Source organism: Vulpes vulpes, chromosome 14, assembly GCF_048418805.1.
Source record: "Vulpes vulpes isolate BD-2025 chromosome 14, VulVul3, whole genome shotgun sequence".
Lineage (NCBI taxonomy): Eukaryota > Metazoa > Chordata > Mammalia > Carnivora > Canidae > Vulpes > Vulpes vulpes.
Genome location: NC_132793.1, coordinates 11,346,764 through 11,366,580, shown reverse-complemented (window position 1 = coordinate 11,366,580; position 19,817 = coordinate 11,346,764). Strand labels below are relative to the sequence as shown.

The 19,817-nt window shown below is 43.9% G+C and overlaps 1 protein-coding gene across 2 annotated transcripts in view; it reads left to right on the top strand.

Moving 5' to 3' along the window:
• Positions 1–3,733: 3,733 nt before the first annotated feature.
• Positions 3,734–19,817, top strand: part of SLC9A8 (solute carrier family 9 member A8) — a 79,573-nt gene continuing 63,489 nt past the window's right edge. Inside the window, exons 1-4 of one of the 2 annotated variants that reach the window (XM_026014753.2) lie at positions 3,734–3,849; positions 11,493–12,563; positions 13,033–13,080; positions 14,475–14,653. In XM_026014753.2, coding sequence (XP_025870538.1) covers positions 12,538–12,563; positions 13,033–13,080; positions 14,475–14,653 — 253 coding nt within the window. In that variant the 5' untranslated portion in view covers positions 3,734–3,849; positions 11,493–12,537. Of the gene's footprint in view, positions 3,850–11,492; positions 12,564–13,032; positions 13,081–14,474; positions 14,654–19,817 lie in introns of those variants that run through there. The other variant, XM_026014754.2, reaches the window with a different exon arrangement.

Genomic DNA, 19,817 nt, shown 5'->3' with positions numbered 1-19,817 from the left:
CATTGCTCTCTGTGTATTAACTCATGTTATCCTAATAGTTCTGTGTGATAAGCACTATGATCAACCCCATTTTACAGAGGGGGAAACTGAGACACAGAGCAATTAAGTGATTCAGCCAAGTTCACACAGCTGTAGGTGGCCAAGCTGGGGTCTAGCTTCAAGGCCTGTGAACCTAACTACTACACTACATGGTCAAGGCAGAGGGTAGGCTTCTTTCAACATCATCACTGATGATGATATGAATCATCATTTTCAGTATCTGTATTTACTCTTCTATTAATGGATAATTGGGGTTTTTCTAATTCTCCCCTATTTAGGAAATCGAAGAGTTTCCCTTTTGGTCTTCAAATGAGGTAAGATATCACCACAACCAACATTTCTTTCTTTTCTTTTCTTAAAGGTGTAGTTATTTTGAGAGAAGAAGAGAGAGAGAGAAGCAGGGAGAGGGGCAGGAGAGGGAGAGAGAATTTTTAAGCAGGCTCCCTACTAAATGGGGAGCTCAACACGGGGCTTGATCTCACAACCCTGAGATCATGACCTGAGCTGAAATCAAGAGTTGGAGGCTTAACCAAGTGAGCCACCCAGGTGCCCCTCCCAACCAGTATTTCTAATCAAAGAGAAGCAGTAAAGGGTTCCAGCACCACTTGGAAGTAGTCACCCCATTATGTACACAAATATTGGTCTAGGGGGTTACTTTTATTTGCAAAACATCTATAAAGTATTTATCATGTGCCAGGCATGCTTCTAAATACTTTAAGGAGGCTCTCTTAATCCAAAATGATATCCTGAAATACATACCTGGGGAAACTGAGGCACTAGAGGGCTAACTTGCCCAAGATGACAAGGTGAGGTCATAAGCCTCAGTGCTGGGATTTGAACCAGCTGCACTGTCTGGATTCTCCGCTCTTATTCTAATGGTCCTCTCTATCTACCATTGGTCCGTCTCAGCCAGCCAGTCCTGGGGTCCTCAAAGCAAGCCTGCCTTCAGCTGGGAACCGGAAGCACAAGGCAGATTTTTCCCTTAAACATCCAGCTCAGAATTCTTAGGTCCTAAGCCCATGCAGGCTCTGCTGTGTTCTATGCCTCGGGTCTCACAGCCTGAGGTCAAGATGGCAGCTTTCTGTCCGTCTGTTCCTCATCTGGAAGCTCTGGGAAGAATCCTCTTCCAGGTTCATCCAGGTGGTTGGGAGAATTCAATTTCCTGTGATCATAGGACTGAGATCTGAGACGTTTCCTTGCTTGCTGTTGGTGGAGGTGAGTATCTTAACTGTCCCACAGATTTGTCTTGAATAAGAACCAAAAGGACAGGGAACCCCCTTAGAAACAGATATTCAATGGGATTTTTCTTTTGTTTCAGTCTTGGTGGGGACCACCATGCTGGTGTGAAGTGTTGCTTTCTAGAAGAGCTCGACCATGTCTCCTGAGCCAGGAAAGGGTAGACTTTCCCCAAACCAGCCCACTAACCCTTAGCCCATCACCCACCCTGGGGAGGTACTAGGGGAGACTTGAAGATTACTGGGAGATAAACAGAGGGTAGAGAAGTTTTCCCTGGAGAGGATTTTTTTGTGCAACTGTGTGCATAGCCCATAAGAAATGCTTAATCCATATTTAATGACTTATGCCGGGCACTCTTCTAGGTATTAGAGCTCCTGAGAGTTTAATGGGGATGAATAAGGAAGTAAGTTTTTAAAAAGAAACAGAATCTTATGTTAGAGAAAGAAGCCAGACACAAAATGCCACATACATGATTCCATTTCTATGAAATGTTCAGACAGGCAAATCCATACAGACAGAAATAGATTAGTGCTTGCCACAGGAATTGGGGAGGGAGGATGACTGCTAACGGGCACAGGATTTATTGATGGGGCAGTGGAAACATTTGGGAATCAGATAACATTGATGAACGCACAATATAACAAATATAGTAAATGCCATTGAATTGTATACTTGTAAAGGGTAAAGTTTACACTAAGCGAAATATGTCAAAATAATAATTCTTAAAACATTTTAATTTTTAAAAAAAGATTTTATTTATTTATTCATGAGAGACACAGAGATAAAGAGAGGCAGAGACAGAGAGAGGGAGAAGAAGCAGGCTCCATGCAGGGAGCCCGGCGTGGGACTTGATCCCGGGTCTCCAGGATCACACCCTGAGCCAAAGGTGGCGCTAAATCACTGAGCCACCCGGGCTGCCCTTAAAACATTTTTAAAAAGTCAAAGAAGCAGCATATATGATGCATAGTGCTATGTGCAATGAGGCCAAGAGAGAAAAATAATAACTGGTTGGGGCAAGGTGGCAAGGTGGTTGCTGAAGGCCCCTTTGAGGGAGTGACAGTGGTGATGGGACCTGAATTATGACTAGGAGGCAGTTATAAAAGTATCTGGAAGAAGGTAGGTGAAGGATAAGTGTGTGCAAAGGTCCTGAGGCAGGGACAAGTTTGGCATGTTCAAGGAGCAGCTGAGCGAGTGGAGCTGGAGCCCAGTGAGTTGGGTTTGGTAGAAAGGGTATAAGAGGGGGTATCAGAGACTCCTGCAGGGCCAGAAGCAGGCCAAACCAGGCCCTGCGAGCCACTAAGAAGAGTTTGGGTTTTGTTCCCAGTAAAATGAGGAGCCATGGAATGGTTTGAGCAGGAGAGTAACTTGATCTGATAAATGCTTCCAAAGGACAGCTACGTAAAGTAAATAGCAGACAAGTGAGAATAGAGGCAGAAAATGTAAGCAAAGCCCTTTGACACTGTGCCCGAGACTGGAAACACTCAGGAACTGCCAGTCAGCTTTCATAAATTAGCAATATGCCAGCTTGTCATATTTATTTAAAAACAAGAAGTCAACGCCATGGTTATTTGATACGTCTGTCTTTGACACTGCCTCACCTCCCTGTTCCGTGAGTCACCAAGCTCTGTCAAGTCTTCCTCCCCCGCCCCTCACCCCTTCACTCTTGTATCCTTCCAACTGTCCCCACTTTGCGACCTGGTGACAGATGGAAACACTAGTTTCCAGGCTGCCCCCGGGCATGCCTTTTTTCTCTCTCCCATTTAAAAATATCTTCTTTTCTCTTGTATTTTTTTTCACACTGTATATCATTTGCAGAACAAAACTGTTAAAAAAAATAACAAATAAGGAAATAAAATACCCCTGCGCCAAAATTCAGAGACGACCATTATCAAAACAACATTTCAACACATATTATTCCTATCCTTTTTATTATTATTTGGCTTTAGATTTGATTTGTATCAAGGTTATTTTGTCACATAAATGGAAGTCACATTTTCTAAAAACAGAAATCTTCACTTGGCACCTACTCTCATTTCCCCCTCCCCAAAGACAACCACTTTGACTACTTTTATTTAGCTGACTTTTCAATGTTTAATTCCATATCTTTCAATAACATGCTTCTATTTCCACTTCTATTTTTTTTTTTTTTCAGTTTTCAGTATAACCTGCTTGCCCACTATAGGATTCGAGGTTTCTGCTGTCTTTCCCTTCCCATTCTTGGCCCTAAGCAGATAGGCACACCCTTCCCATCCCCCATTCTCTATGGTAATTTTGGTGGGATCAATATTCACTATTTACATAATTGTGACTATGTAAATGCCATGCACAGCTGAGCTCCACGGTAAACTAGGATGTCCTTTGCTTTCCTGAACAGCTTTTTATTTTTCTTTGAGTTAATAATTGTTTTGTTCCCTACTCCCAACCCCAAGCCAACCTAATTTTCTCAGTATTTGTTACCAGTCTGACTCCGAACTCTGCCACCATCCAAGTGTCCTCTCAACACCTTCCAATGCTTCAGGAATTCTATCCATTTATCTTCTGGAAGAAATCTCTCTGGAGCCTTTAGACCTGCTGGTAACTGGAACTGGGACCCATTGGTATCCCAGCTGTCATCTGGGATCTCCCTTTATCATCTTCTGGGGATGCCGTTGGTTTGTCTGTTGTGCTGGGTTTCCGTTTCCTGGGTCATGTGTCTTATTATCCTTTGTCTGATTCCCCCCTTTTGGTGGCGCAGCTTTCTGCAGAAAAACATCCTGAGGAAGGATGTTGGGAAACAGAAATTTTGTGACTTTCCATGTCTGAAAAATGTGTTTATTCTATTTGCTCCCTTGATGATTGCTTGGCTGGGTATGGAATTCCAGGTTGGAAATCCTTTTCATTCAGAATTTTGAAGGTATTACTCCATCATCTTCTTGCTTCCAAGTTTGGGTTGAAAAGTCTAAAGTTGCTCTGCCCTCAGTGCTTAACATGTGACCTATTCCTCACCACCACCTCTTCTGGAAGTTTGTTCTTGGTATTTTGAAATTTCATGATGATGTCCTTGCTATGCATTTATTTTTATCCAACATGCTGGGCACTCAGTAAACTCTTTCAGTCTGAAAACTCATGTCCTGAGTTTTAGAGAATTTTTGTGAATTATTTTATCCATGAATCCTCCCCATTCTGTTTCTCTTCTTTTTTGATAAAGTGCCTATTTTTCAGCTGTGGGATTTTTTAGACTGGTCCCCTAAACATCTTATCCTTTCTCTCCTATTTTGCTATTTTTGTCTGTTTGTCCTACTTTCTGAGACAAATCCTCAAATTTATCTTCCAACCCTTTTATTACATTTTAAAAATTTCTACTGTCGTTCTTTTAATTCCCAAGATCCCCTCTTTGTTCTCAAAATATTTCTTTTTTATAGCATCTTGTTCTTCCTTCAGGGTTGCTCTCTGACAAGTTTTTTTTCCCTCTTGCATTATTTCTTTTTTCTCTAGTTACTTTTCTCTATTATATTAGTCTCAAATTTTCAAGTAAGAGGCTATCCTTGGTGTCTAATATTTCTTCATTTTCTGTTCATGTTTAAGTGCAGGGAGTCAAGAAGCTGATTATTGTGTATGTTGGAAAGGGGGCTGTTGACTTTAGCTATGACAATGAGCTTTATTAGGGACCCCTGATGTCAAAATATCTTTAGGTGATTCCTCTGGGTCTAGGCAGATTTTCTGGAGCAGACTCTTCTAGTCTCCTGCCTGGAATGGAATGAATGGCCTGGCTGGCCTGGTTCTGGGGCCATGTGGGTAGGCACTATATCCAATTTGCCTGGCTGCTCCGGATGTGAGCAGTGGGGCCAGCTCTGCAGGTTTAGGGAAAGACTAGAGTAGGGCATTCAGCATGAATGTGGGCCAGAAAACGGCCCACAAAAAGACATCCATGTCAAATCTCTGGAACCCGGGAATGTTCTTTATCTTTGCAGTCAGGTTAAGGCTCTGGAGATGAGATAATCCTGGACTATCCAAGTGGGCCCTAAGCACCATCACAGGCATCCTCATAAGAAAGAGGTAGAGGGAGATCAGATACATGGAGCAGAAAGAGATAAGACCACAAGCCAAGGAATGCCAACAGCCACCAAAATAGGAATGACAAGGAATGGATTCTCTTCTAGAACTTCTGGACGGAGCATGTCCCTGCTGACACTTTGATTTCAGACCTCCAGGACTGTGACAGAATGTGTTTCTATTGTGACACCCCACAGTTTGTGGTAATTCCTTATAGCAGCCCCAGGAAGCTAGCGTCCAGTGAATCTTTCACTTTTAACATAGTGCCGTTGCCCTAAAGCATGCTGAGGTGTGCAAGTCCAGACACACTCCTGTTTTATTGTCTCCACAGCATAGACCTCTAGCCTTTTACCTGAGTAGGTGCCCAGTTGCCTAGATTCAGTTGGGGGCTGGGAGCACATGAAAATCTGCTTCTTTTTACCCAATTTCCTTTATTTTCACACCCTCCTCTCCACCACCCCCCCACTCCCATTTTAATTTTACTTTCAGAGGCACCTAGTATCACCAATTCCTGAGCCTTTTGGAGGGTTTTCTGGGGCAGGGGTGTAAATCAGGGTGGCCTGTGGCTTTCCTCTCTGCTGCCTGAGGATTGGATTTTCTCAATTCTGTTGAACCATTTAAGCCTGCCTTCTTTCTCTTCTCCAAAATGTTCTTACTATTGTCTCTCTCCTCCCCTATTCCCTCATCCTTGAGGGCTTATGCTTTAAAAAAATGAATCTCAGGGTGCCTGGGTGGCTCAGTGGGTTAAGCATCTACCTTCAGCTCTGCTCAAGATCCCAGGATCCTGGGATCGAGTTCCACATAGGGCTCCCTGATCGGTGGGAAATCTACTTCTCCCTCTCTCTCTGCCCCTACCGCCCCCCGCCACCCTACACCCCCCGCTCATGTCTCTCTTCTCCTCAAATAAATAAATAAAATCTTTAAAAGGAAAAAAATCTCTGCGAAGTCATAAAAGCAAAAAAATGTTAGTTTATATCACCTGGCAAAAATATACAAAATTAGAAAGGGATAAAAAATTTACATAAACACTCAGTAAGTAGGAAATTCTAAAACACTCCCTAAGTAAATCCTGTCTCAAAGCAGAAACTGTGGAGATGCCTGGCTGGCTCAGTCAGTAGAGTATAGGACTCTTGATCCTGAGGTCGTGAGTTCGAGCCCCATGTTGGTCACAGAGATCACGTAAAAAAAAAAAAGAAAGGAAAAGAAACTATAATGAAATCATCATGGGTCAAAACTCATGAGATATCCTCAAAGCAGATTTTTAAAACAGTCATACTCTTAAATGTTTATATCAGCCATGTGTAGGTATGTTGTTAAGCAGGTTGCCCCTGCAGGCAGCTTGAGCTTAACCCTACTGGGTATCTATGTCTAGAACAGACATTTCAGACTTGCCTCACCCCTCTGGGTGAGGGAATGGGGGTATTTATCCTCTACTTGCACCAGTCACTGGTTGAGGGCTGTTCTGGAAGCATTCACTTGTGCTGGCTTGTGCTGTGTTGAGAGGAAGCCTGTGGGCAGCAGTAGGACTCTCCAAGAGTAACTTCTTGAGCAGGCATCAGCAGAGTCTGCTTTGGAGGAGAGCAAAAAAAGAAACTCAGATTCCCAGGCCCCACACCTGAGATCCAGTAAGTCAGTGATAGGCCTGGAATCTGTATCTTTTCACAAACTCTCTCAGGAGTATCTGTTGCACCTGATTCCACTGAATTCTACAAACCCAACCTTTTCATTTTCACCTAGTAATTGTAGTACCTGTTACCTGCCAGATTAAAATATTAAATTCATAGGCATTGAAAAATTAGCCCCGACTCATATGTAAATCCATGTGAAACAATACAAAACAATAAATATAAAGGGAAGGTCAACACAGATTTTCTTTTTCTCATGGTGCGTTAAGCAGAATAATGGCCTCCCAATGACATCCACTTGCTAATCTCTGGATTCTGCAAATGTTGTGTTACGTGAAAAGGGGGAATTAAGGTTGCTAATCAGTTGCCCTTGAGATGGGGAGATCATTCTGGATTATCCAGATAGGCTCAATGTAATCACAAAGCTCCTTCTCAAAGAACGAAGGAAGGAAAGTCAGAGCCAGAGAAGATGAAATGACCAAATCAGAGGTTAGAGTGATGCCATTGTTGGCTTTGAAGGTGGTAGAAGTGCCCACAAGCTATAGGATGTGGACAGCCTCTAGAAGCTGGAAAAGGCAAGAAAGCAGATTCTCCCCTAACATCTCCAGAAGGAAGGCAGCCATGACAACACCCTGAGTTTAACCCCATAATACTTCCTCCCAACAGAACACAAAGATAATAAATGTGAGTTGGTTTGGAAAATTCCTCTAATATGTCTCTTAATATATATCTCCTACCGGTTCTTCTAATCTGATTGAACCCTGAGTAACATACATGGGAACCACTTTGATTCCCTTTTTAAAATACACGAAATACCAAATTCATTGAAAGCTTTTGCTGGGCCCCTTGTTTTGTTGACAGCTTCAGGTTTTCTAAGCTCTGGGAAAAGAGTGAGGAACAAGACATCGAGTTTCCACATCTGTAAAATTGCGCTAATCAGCATACCTCCTAGGGTTATTATACTGATTAAATAAGTCACTGAGCATAATGCGCTTGAGCAATGCCTGGTACAGAGTAAGGGTTCAAGAAATGTTAGAAGGTGCCTGGCTGGTGCAGTCGGTTAAGCATCTGACTTGGTTTGGACTTGGGTCACAACCTTGGGGTCATGGGATCCGAGCCCAGTGTCATGTTCCACACTCAGCACAGAGTCTGCTTGTCCCTCTCCTTCCCCCTCTGCCCTTCCACCCCCACACACCCCCCTTGTGCTCGTGCTTATGCTCTCTCTCTAAATCAATAAAATCTTTTTTTTTTTTAAGTTAGAAGAGGTAAGGAATAGAAGAAAGGCAGAAGAGAGATAAAATCTCCCTGCTTCCAAGGGGCTTAGATCTAACTGGAGGAAACAGGATGATAAACTCAGGAAGGAAAAAAGAAGAAGGAAGGAAAGAAGGGAGGGAGGAAAGGAAAGGGGAAAAAATCTGACGGTGATAAGTGCCTCAGAAACACTTATGTTTAACACTTCATACCGGGGTCAGCAGCCCCACCCCCCAGGGGCAAATCAGCCTGCCACCCTCTATGTAATGGCTTGTGAGCTGGGGATAGTTTCCATGTTTCCAAATGGTTGAAAACAAGTATCACGAAAATGCCAAGAAATTCAAATCTCAATATCCATGAAGTTTTATTGAAACAAAGCCATACTTATTTAAATCATCTAATGTTGCTTTCCCACTGCAAAGGCAGAGTCAGATTGTTGCAACAGAGATCTGAATGCCCACAAAACCTAAAATATTTACGGTCTGGCTCAGTACAGAAAAAGTTTGCTGGCTCTTGCTTTAGGCTGAGTGGTCAGGGAGGCCCTCCCTGAGGAGATAACATTTAAACTGAGACCGGAATGGCAAGAAAGAGGAAGGTTGGGGGTAGGAAGGCAGAAAGAACAGAGAACTAAGGTAAGAGCTTCTCTCTAATCCTATAACAGCCTTCCAAAGAGGGGCTCTGTCAAAAATTATGATGGGGGGAGGGGTCACCTGGATGGCTCAGTGGTTGAGCGTCTGTCTTCAGCTCAGGTGGTGATCCTGGGGTCCTGGGGTCAAGTCCCACATCGTGTTCCCTGTAGGGAACCTACTTCTCCCTCTACCTATGTCTCTGCCTCTCTCTCTGTCTCTCATGAATAAATAAATAAAATCTTAAAAAAAAAAACTTATGGGACTCAACCAGGACCTGTTCTAGCCTCTTTTCGGCCTGGCACAGCACAGGAGCCCAGGATCTGTGTGTTGAATAGCTTTGTTTGCCTTTCTGGGAGTAATGATTTTAGATTGGTTCCCAGGAATAGGTGAGAAGGGCCTGGGATTTGCCCTCAGGCTCAAGGGTAGGTGTTCTATGGACTCCTATTTGGCAGCATGCCAATGAACGTCACAAAACTGGCCCTGATAACAGGATCTGTGGCAAAGGCAGTGGGTGGAATGCCAGGTAGAATGGGGCAGCCCTCAGAGAATTCAGGAAGCTGCTTTCATCCTGAGTGGCCCTACAGCTGGCTGCTTGATACAAAAAATCCTACCCCCAGTTTGCAGGGGCCAGACTCCAGCCAGGGGTCTTCTGAGAGAAGACTCAGAAGAGAACCTGACTCTGAATCTTCTCTGAGCCAGTTCATTTCTGCCAGGCTCTGTGATAAAGGAGAGAAATGGGGTGTTGGCCCTATTTTAGAGCCAGAGAAATTCAGGTGGTGGAGAGCTACAAGGGATACTTGGTAAAAAGACTCTGAATCCCAGCCTCAACATTTCCCCAGTGTGTGATTTCAGGCAGGTGGCTTCCGTTTATAGATACGATAGTATCTCCCTCAAAACAACAACAACAAAAGTACAGAATTAAGGAAACAATAGCTCAGCACCACACCTACAGGAAGAACTCAATAAACATTGCCTGATCCTAAGCACATTCCCTCAGTTAGCTGTGACAACAGCTCTAAGAGAGTCTAGATGGCAGAAGATTCTGGGTAGGAGCCAGACAGATCTTGTCTCCACCCAGTTCTTCGGGGCCAAATCCTTGAAATCATCCTTGACTCCTCTCTTTCCTTTAGACACCACAGTCCCTCAGCAAATGCTGCCTTCAATATACACCCAGAGAAGCCAAACGTTCCTGTCATCTCCAAGACATCACCTTAATCCAAACTGCCATCACTTCTCACCCAGATTAGCGCAAAAGCCTCTTAAGCTGTCAGAGGGCTGCCAACTCCCTAACTCCCCACAAGCAAGCAAAGGGGTCCCGATAAAAGTCAGGTCAGAACACTCCTCAAAATCCTCTGTTTCCTAGCACTTCTAGAGTTAACTCACTTCTTTAGTTGTTCAATGATCATTTATTATTGAGTATCTACTATGTGTTAGGTGCTGTTCTAGACACAGGAGATAAAACAGAACAAAACAGACAAAAACCTCTGCACTCAGGAAGTTTATATTCTCCTAGAGGGAGGACAATAAGCCAATGTAGAAGTAAAACATACGATATGTTAGGTGTTATGGAGAAAAATAACTCAGGGAAGGAGATGGGGTTTGGTATTTTAAACAGGGTGGTCGGCATATGTGTAATGAATAAGGTAAGGGTTAAATAAAAAGCCCAAAAGTGGTAAAAGGTGAGATCCAAGGGGCAACTCACAAGTGGAGTATTCTAGACAAAGGCCTGAGCAAGTACAGAGGTGGAAGTGTTCCTGATGTGTTTCAAGCACACAGAGGAAGCCACTGTGACCACAGCAAAAAACGTGCAGGAGGGGGGAGAGTGGATTGAACTCAGACGGGTAAAGGGGGCCTCAGAGGGGTAAAGGGGACTGGGTTGTTGAGTCCTGTGGGTTCTCCAAGTCTTTTTTCTTTGATTGAGACTAGAAGCCAGTGGAGGTTTTATTTTACTATTATCATAATAATAATAGAGAGAGAGAGCACAAGCAGGTAGTGAGGTAGAGGGAGAGGGAGGAGCAGGCTACCGCTAAGCCGCAAGCCCGATGCAGGGCTTGATCCCAGGACCCTGAGGATAATGATTTGAGCTGAAGGCAGACACTTAACTGACTGAGCCACCCAGGTGCCCCCATGGTTATTATTATTTTTTTAAAAAAATATTTTATTTATTCATGAGAAAGAGAGAGACAGAGACATAGGCAGAAGCAGTCTCCTTATGGGGAGGCAGATGCAGGACTTGATCCTAGGACCCTGGGATCATGCCTTAAGCCAAAGGCAGACGCTCAACCACTAAGCCACCCAGGCGTCCCTATTATTATTTTTAAAGATTTTCTTTATTTCAGAGATCACAACTGGAGGGGATGGAAGGGGCAGAAGGAGAAGCAGACTCCCTGCTAGATGCAGAGCCTGAACCAGGGCTCTATTCCAGGACCCTGGGATCATGAACTGAGCTGAAGGCAGATGCTTAACCCAATTAACCACTGAGCCACACAAGTGCCCCACCAGTGGTTTTAATTTAAGTAGGGCAATGACTGGGGTTTTAAAGAATCACTAGGCTGGGCATGTGGCTGGCTCATTTGGAAGAGCATGTGACTCGATCTCGGGGTAGAGAGCTGAAGCCCCATGTTGGGTGTAAGGATGACTCAAGTAAATAAAAAACTTAAAAAAAAATTTTTTTTTTCAGGATCATTGGGGCCCACTGTATGGAAGACCACAAGGAGCAGCCAGCAGAGCCAGTGAGACAGTTTACAGTTCAGGCAGCTACAACAGCTGTTACGAGATACGAGATACGATAGCTTGGAGCAAGGAAGGAGGTGGTATCATATTCAAAAGCCTTACCCAAGAGTAGGAGCCCTCCTGATGGGGTCCCTCTCCCCCCCCCCCCCCAACAAGCCATGTTCCTTCCCTCCTGTATCCCGTAGGCCACAAACCACAGCTAGGCACATACACGTGTGTAAAGAGTATTTGTTGACTCAGTGAAAGAATTAGTGAATGATTCAAGCCTAGAGCATCATCATCACCTATTATTATTATTATTTTTTTAATTTTTTTTTTTTAGGGAAAGAGAGCGTGAGCAGGGAGTGGGGCAGAGGGAGAAAAGCAGATTCCAGCTAAAGGCAGAGCCCCAGGCGGGGCTGGATCCCACCACCCTGAGATCCTGAGCTGAGTGCAAATCAAGTCAGAGGTTAATCCACTGAGCCACCGGGGCGCCCCCACTAACGATAGGCATATAGTCAGCATTCAGTAAATGTTTGCAAATAGAGTACAGCACAATTCTGCAAGGCCAGGTGGCTAGTCCTCTTTGCAACGAGGAAGACTGGGGCTCGGACAGGAAGGTGTACCCCCGGGTCCCTCTGCACAGCCTAGACTAGAAGCTTCCTTCTAGCCAAGGCCTGGACACTGGGTGGAGAGTGCTTGCTCTCAGGGTGAGTCACGATGACTTCACAGGAGTTTCCCTCAAAGTTTCTCCGCCCTGAGATGAAGAGAAGCCGAAACTTCACGAGGCCAGGAGGTCAGCGGTCCCAAGGAGGTCAGGCGTCCTAAAATCGCCCTGGCCGGGTCCTCCCACCTTCAGGCCACAGAGACGAAGGGCCAGAAGGGCCGCCCGCTCACGGCCGAGGCCCCGCCCCCCGCTCGCCGGCCAGCCGCGCCTCCAGCGGAAGCCGGAAGCAAAAGCGGTCCCAGCTAGCCCCTGGCTCCGAACTCGGTGGTCTTGGAGGCTCCGCAGGATGGGGGAGAAGATGGCGGAAGAGGAGTGAGTGGGCTTTCCCGGGCGGCGGAGGCGGCGGGGCTGGGCCCCGGCGGGTGACAGCGAGCGCCTCGGGCCGCCCTCCGGCCCCGAAAGGCGGAGCTGCTTGTGTCGGTTGGCCGGGACTGACCCTGCCGGCGCCAGCGAGGAGGGCGGGAGGGACGGGCCTGGGCCCAGCCCGGCCCCGCAGCCTCCTGGGGGTCGGATCCTCGTGCAAGGACTCGACAGCCCAGGGCAGGCCTCGAAGGAGCCTGGCGGAAACCGAAACCCAAATTCCGCTTCCCCGGTTTTCGATCTTCTGATGATTAGGGAGAGCTCCGCCGCCTCCTCCAGGAAATCTCCCACCCCCACCCCCACCCCCCTCCCCCTACTTAGCCAGTCGCCTCCTCTTCCACCGTAACGGTCATTTTTCGCATCTGTTTCCTCCACTGAGTTTCATTCATTCGTTAACTGTTGGCCATTTACTCTATTCCAGGCCCTGGGCACATAGTAGTGAAGGAGGCCGACCAGGAGCTGCCCTCAGGTAGTTTCCATTCTAGTGGGGAAAAGACCATACGCAGGCGAGGTGGTGTCAGAGCTCTAAAAGGAAATGGCAGTGTTAGGATGGGGAAGTCCCCTTAGGAGAAAGTGACGTGCCTGTCGAAACTTTGATGATGGGAAGGAGGGTTGGGAGAGGGAACAGGCAAGTGCAAAAGGCTAGAAGCAAGAAAGAGCTTCATGTCTTTGAGGAGCAGAAAGGCAGGATGGCTGGAACAGAAAGAGTGAGGGGGGCTAGGTGTACAAGATGAGACAGGGATGGGGGCAAGGAAGGGGTCCCGTGTCCTCCAGGTACTTACCTGCCAGGACCACTCTTTAGCCCGTCTCCGCCTGGCACAACCTGTTTCATGCTATATAGATGCCCTACCTTTATGAGCTGGTTTGTAAAAACAGTAACAAGGAACCCCCCGTGGTTGAATTCAGACTCCCTCACCTGACATCTTTGCAGATGTGTCTCGGCTGACTGGCTGGTCCTTTCATTTCCTACTTGCTCAGCACATGCACATTGGCAGACACCAACCTGGGCATCCGCAGCATAAAACAGTGGCAGTATGATTGGTCTCAAACCTGATTCTGCCACCGGTTAATTGAGATACTGGGCAGGTTATGCAACCCCTCTGAGCTTCAGTTATTCATGGGTGAAAAAATGAAAGGAATAGTGCCCACCTCAGGCCTGGTGGGCCCATTAAATGAGAGGTTGTAGGTGACCTTGTTCCTGGAGTGAAGCATTGACTCAATAAACATGAGCTGTTATGATCACAGTTGCAATGGTTATTATATGAATATTGCCCTAGTTTACAACAGTCCCACCCCAAAGTGAGGAGTGTGCACTGGGAGGAACATAAGAGGTGGGGTGGGTGCAGTATTATGGAGGAGGTTACATTTGAGCCTTTAGAAATCTGAGAAGGATTCTGTAAAGCGGGGTGGGGTGTTCCGACCAGAATCAACAATTGGGTAAATTTGGGTGGCTTCTTCAACCTGCTGCTATAATTCAAGGAAAAGAATGTAAATAGGAGAAATAACGGCGCCAAGTAAATAGCGCTGGATCCTGGAATGTGATGAGACTTCAGTTTGTCTCCATTTAAATCCCTCATTAAATGCCAAAGAGCAGGCAGTGTTTTGTGTCTACATGGGCCCTGGCTCCCCCTTGTTGCTGTTCTCTGAGTGGCTGTGTTCAGAGCACCTGAAGCCCCTGGTACTCTCCTGCTGTGGCAGGCAGGAATTCTCTGAATCAGTGTCTCTCTTAGGCCTGCCTGGTGGTTGTAAGAGTTGTGAATCCCGTCATCCTCTGTGCCAGGTTCTCCTTCTGTTTGTGTATATGTGTTGACACTTGGGGCCCTTTTCCCTTTAACTAATCCTGCTGCTTTTTGTGTCCAACAGGTTTCCTAACACAACTCACGAAGGTTTCAATGTCACCCTCCACACCACCCTGGTTGTCACTACGAAACTGGTGCTCCCGACCCCTGCCAAGCCCATTCTCCCTGTGCAAACAGGGGAGCAGGCTCAGCAGGAGGAACAGTCAAGCGGCATGACCATCTTCTTCAGCCTCCTTGTCCTAGGTGAATGTGGAGACACCCTCATCTGCCATCTTGAGTGTCTGTGTGTGTTTTCTAGAAGGTCAACCCTGTCTAAGCCACCATTTACTTAATATCAAGCCTTCCTTCCATTTGGTTTGACATCAGACACTGAGGGACAATGATCAGTTAGTTCGTAACATCACAACAGGGTGCTCTTTTTCTTTCTAAATCATTGAGCTTAGCAATTCTGAAGAGCTCTTTATATCGTATCTTAGATGTCATTTGGAAGAAGGGATTTTTGGCCCGGAAACCTTGAACTTCCAGCTTAGTGGATTTCTTTTTTTTTTTTTTTTTTTTTTCAGCTTAGTGGATTTCAAACCCTGCTCATGAGTGTGTGTGTGTGTGTGTGTGTGTGTGTGTGTGTGTAGGTCGTGGTAGTAGTAGCAGGAGGTGGGCTAAGTCAAATGGGAGAGCATCTGACTTTCTGACCAGAGTAGCATTTGGTCTCCTATCTATTAGGCTTCCATGTAAATTTTGCTTAATTAAAGGTTTTGTTGCTGAGTAAAAAATCCAACACCCCCTTCCTTACCCTTTATCTCCCATCAACCATGGTATGATTTTTTCCCATATCTGTATACCACCTATGCTGTTGTTTACTTATGTAATATTTTTTCTTTGAACAGATTTCACTCTCAAACTTAAAAGTCTCGTTCTGTTCATCCTCCTCCAGTAATGGGTGAGAAAATTTAGGCCCAGAGAGATTAAGCAATTGATATGCCTCGTTTCTGGGGAGACTAGAGATTAATATTTGGGTTGCCAGACATCAGTTGAGAAGTTTTGGTAAAAGGCAATACATTAGATGCCTCCTCGAGACTGTAGACAGCTGTCTTAGACAAGAAAATCCAGTTGAAACTGGACAACCACTTTGGACTAGCTAAGGAAGAAATAGCTTGAAACTTGGCCCAAATCCAAACTCTTCCTGGAAGAGTGAAGTTGGCATATTTACATTTTGTTTTTCTTTAATGATACTGAGCCATATTTTGAATTAGATTAGGTCTCTTCAGAGGACTAGGAGGTACAACTGGATTAAAAGGTGCAGAGCATTTCACTGATGTCATTGAGGACTTTTTTGAAGAAAACTAGAACTTATTTCATATTTATATTTGGATTCTGCTAATGGTCAAATAATTTTAATAAACCAATCACTTGATTTAAAGTCCCAGGACTCAGCCTTATCTCTCACAGATTCTAAAAAACCTTTAAATTGGGGGCACTTACATGGCTCAGTTGATTGATCATCCAACTCTTGGTCTCAGGTCTTGTGCTCATGGTTGTGAGTTTCAAGCCCACGCTGGGTGAGGAGCCTACTTTAAAAAAAAAAGACACACACACACGACTTTTAAGTGGAATACTGAAAAAGTACACAAACCACAAGCATGAAGTCTCCCATACGGACCTGATATGCTCAAGTAATTGTGTACCTGGTGAAGGTAGTTGAATTCTGCATCTAGGGGATTCCTTTGACAATCAAGGACTCTTTTCTTTTTTTCCTTTTTCCTCTGTGATAGTAGTTGAATATAAAGAAAAGCAGTTTTGTTTTCTTTTTTTGTTTTTTTTTTTACCAGTTCTTTTCTTGATCAAGAAGTCTTTAGTATCTGAATCCTTAATCCTGAAGGACGAGTATTATTAGCCTCTGTACATTGTTGTCAGTTTGATATGGTAGGATAGCATACAAGGCGGGCCTGGATGCAAACTTTTGTTTTGTAGTGACTTTGTTTTCACGGGAAGATAAAAAGTGGTAAGTCAGACTTTGAAGGTGATTTTCAGGGTGTGGAGCAATGAAGGTTAGTTTCTGACAGAAACCACGAAACAGGTTGTTAGTACTTTTTAATCCTGGCAAAACCCTGTGCAGTGGTAACACATCTTTCGGGCTGGAAAGGTCTGAATTGTATTTATGAGTGCTGTGTATTTTACTTGGATTGTCATTTCAAACAGATCATAAACCTAGACTCTAGAGTCACACTAGCATCAGATGGGTTTTGTTTTCACTTCGTCAGACTGTTGGCAGTCTGAATTGGTATCTCCACTTTTTATGTGTAAGTCAGTATGTGTTAGCAGAATGGAATGCTTTCTTTTTCAATAAATTTGAAGGCATTTTTGCTTTTTTCCTGTGTGTTATCAACAGAATATTATATATCTCATATGTTAGATATCCAGACAATATATGTCTGATAAAGTATAAAAAAATTTACAGCTAATGGATATCTTGCTAACTCACTAAATACATGAACTGCAGTGAATTGAGGAAACTACTAGTCATAGTTTATTCTAAACTTCAGGAACTCCCAACCTGGAACACATTTAACCACTTTTGTTTATTATTTTTTAGAGATTATTTATTTACTTGAGAGAAGGAGAGTGCATAAGCACAAGTGGCGAGAGGGGCAGAGGGAGAGGGAGAAGCAGACTCCCCACTGCACATCTTTTAGGAAAATACTATTTTCTTTTATATATATATATATATATATATATATATATATATATATATATATATATATATATATGTTATTTATTTGACAGAGACAGAGCACGAACGGGGAGCAGTAGGCAGAAGGGGAGGGAGAAGCAGGCTCTCTGCTCAGCGGAACTACAGCCCAAGACCCATGAGATCAAGACCTGAGCTAAAGGCAGACACTTAACCTACTGAGCACTGGGATGCCCCTTTTTACTATTTTAGTCAAGTCAAATGAAAGTGTAATTTATGTCTTATAAGCTTGTCAGAGGATTACAGTGTGTGCTCCCCTTTTTTTGAGGAGGGATGATAAAACTGGTTACTCTAGTTACTTTTGACTTTAGAAGCTTGAAATCAGTTGACTTACACTTAACCCTTGCTGATCTTTGAGTCTGAAGAAACAATGGTGAGTCATTTTTATTGAGTTAACAATTAGCATTGTATGATACATTTTATGGGCCATTAAGTTTAATGGAGTTATTAAAATTGATATACCTATGTTTTAATATAGTTTCCATAATTATTACTTTGGGCATGAACATTTAGAAGCATATTAACTTGTGGTATCCCTGTCCTCCATACCGCATGGAAGCTTTTGTCCTTTCTCGTTTTTTTCTCAAATATCCTTGAAAATGTGTACTTTTATGTGTATATGCAAATATACGTTCATAAGCACATTCACATATACAGGTACATAGAGCTTAGATAGCTTGGATTTTGTTTGTTTTAATATAAGTAAGATCCTATAACTTGCTTTTTCATCTTGCAGAATGTCTTGGAGGTCTTTTTATGTTACTACTGTTTTTTGTATCTACTTGATTTTTTTTCTTTTAAAGAATGTATATGTGTTAAACATAAAATATATACCATTTTAACCATTTTACAGTGTACGATTCAGTGGCATTTAGTACACTTACAATGTTGTGCAACCACCACCACTATCTAGTTCCAGAATGTTCTCATCACCCTAAAGGGAAACCCAGTACCCATTAAAAGCAGTCACTCCCCATTTTCCCCACCCCCAGTTTCTAGTAAACACTATTTTGCTTTCTATCCCTAGGAATTTGCCTACTCAGAATATTTCAGGCAAATAGAATCATACAATATGTGGCCTTTTATATCTGTTTTCTTTCAGTTAGCATTGTATCTTCAAGGCTGATAGCATGTGTTAGAAGTGCATTCATTGTTATGGGTGAATAATAATCTCTTGTGTAGATATACCACATTATGTTTATCCATTCATCAATTGATGGATGTTTAGGTTATTTCTACATTTTGGCTGTTGTGAATGGTGCTGCTGTCAACATTTGTGTACAGGTTTTTGTGTAGACATATATTTATTTCTCTTGGATACATACTCAGGAGCGGAGCTGCTGGGTTAAATGGTTATTCTATGTATAGCTTTCTCAGGAATTTCCAAACTCTCTATACCATGTTATATTTCCATAAGCAGTGGCCTAGTGTTCCAGGATCTCCACTTCCTTGCCAATCCTTGTTATTTTTTACTTAAAAAAAATTTTTTTTTAGATTTTTTTATTTAATCATGGGAGACAGACACACAGAGAGAGAGAGAGAGAGAGAGAGAGAGAGGCAGAGGCACAGCAGAGGGAGAGGCAGGCTCCATACAGTGAGCCTGACGTGGGACTCCATCCTGGGTCTCCAGGATCACACCCTGGGCCGAAGGCAGCGCTAAACTACTGAGCCACCCAGGCTGCCGCTAACCCTTGTTATTTTTTATTGTGTTTTGTTTTGTTTTTTAATGATGGCCATCTTAATTGGTGTAAAGTTTTAGCTCATGGTCTTGATTTGCATTTTTCTAATGACCAGTGACATTGAGCATCTTTTCATGTGCTTATTGGCCATTTGTATCTTCAAAGAGATGTCTATTCTGGTTCTTGGCCCATTTCTTAAATTGTATTGTTTGTCTTTTTGTTGTTGAGTTGTAAGAGTTTTTTATGTATTCTGGTTACTAGACCCTTATCAGATAAATGATTTACAAATATTCTCATCCATTCTGTGGGTCTTTTCAGACTTCATTCTTTTAAGTGGCTGAGGACCATTACCTGGCATTCATGAACCTCATATTTAGTTATCTCTGTTAGAGATAGGTTTTCCCCTTTGCTTTTTTGTTTTTTTTTTTTTAGAGAGAGACAGAGGAGAAGTGCAGAAGGAGAGGGAGAGAGATGCAGGGCTTGATCTCATGACCCTGAGAGTTGAGGGTCCTACTAAGCCACCAAGGCACCCTTCCCCTTTGCTCTTAAAGGTACAAACTGATGTTTGATTTATTACAATAAGCGTTATTTTATTTTTTTAAGATTTTATTTATTCGGAATCCCTGTGTGGCGCAGCGGTTTGGCGCCTGCCTTTGGCCCAGGGCGCGATCCTGTAGACCCGGGATCGAATCCCACGTTGGGCTCCCGGTGCATGGAGCCTGCTTCTCCCTCAGCCTGTGTCTCTGCCTCTCTCTCTCTCTCTCTCTCTGCGTGTGACTATCATAAATAAATAAAATTTAAAAAAAGAAAACTTAAAAAAAAAAAAGATTTTATTTATTCATGAGAGACAGAGATACAGCAGAGGGAGAAGCAGGCTCCATGCAGGGAGCCCGACGTGGGACTTGATTCCGGGTCTCTAGGATCATGTCCCGGGCTGAAGGCGGCGCTAAACCACTAAGCCACCAGGGCTGCCCACAATAAG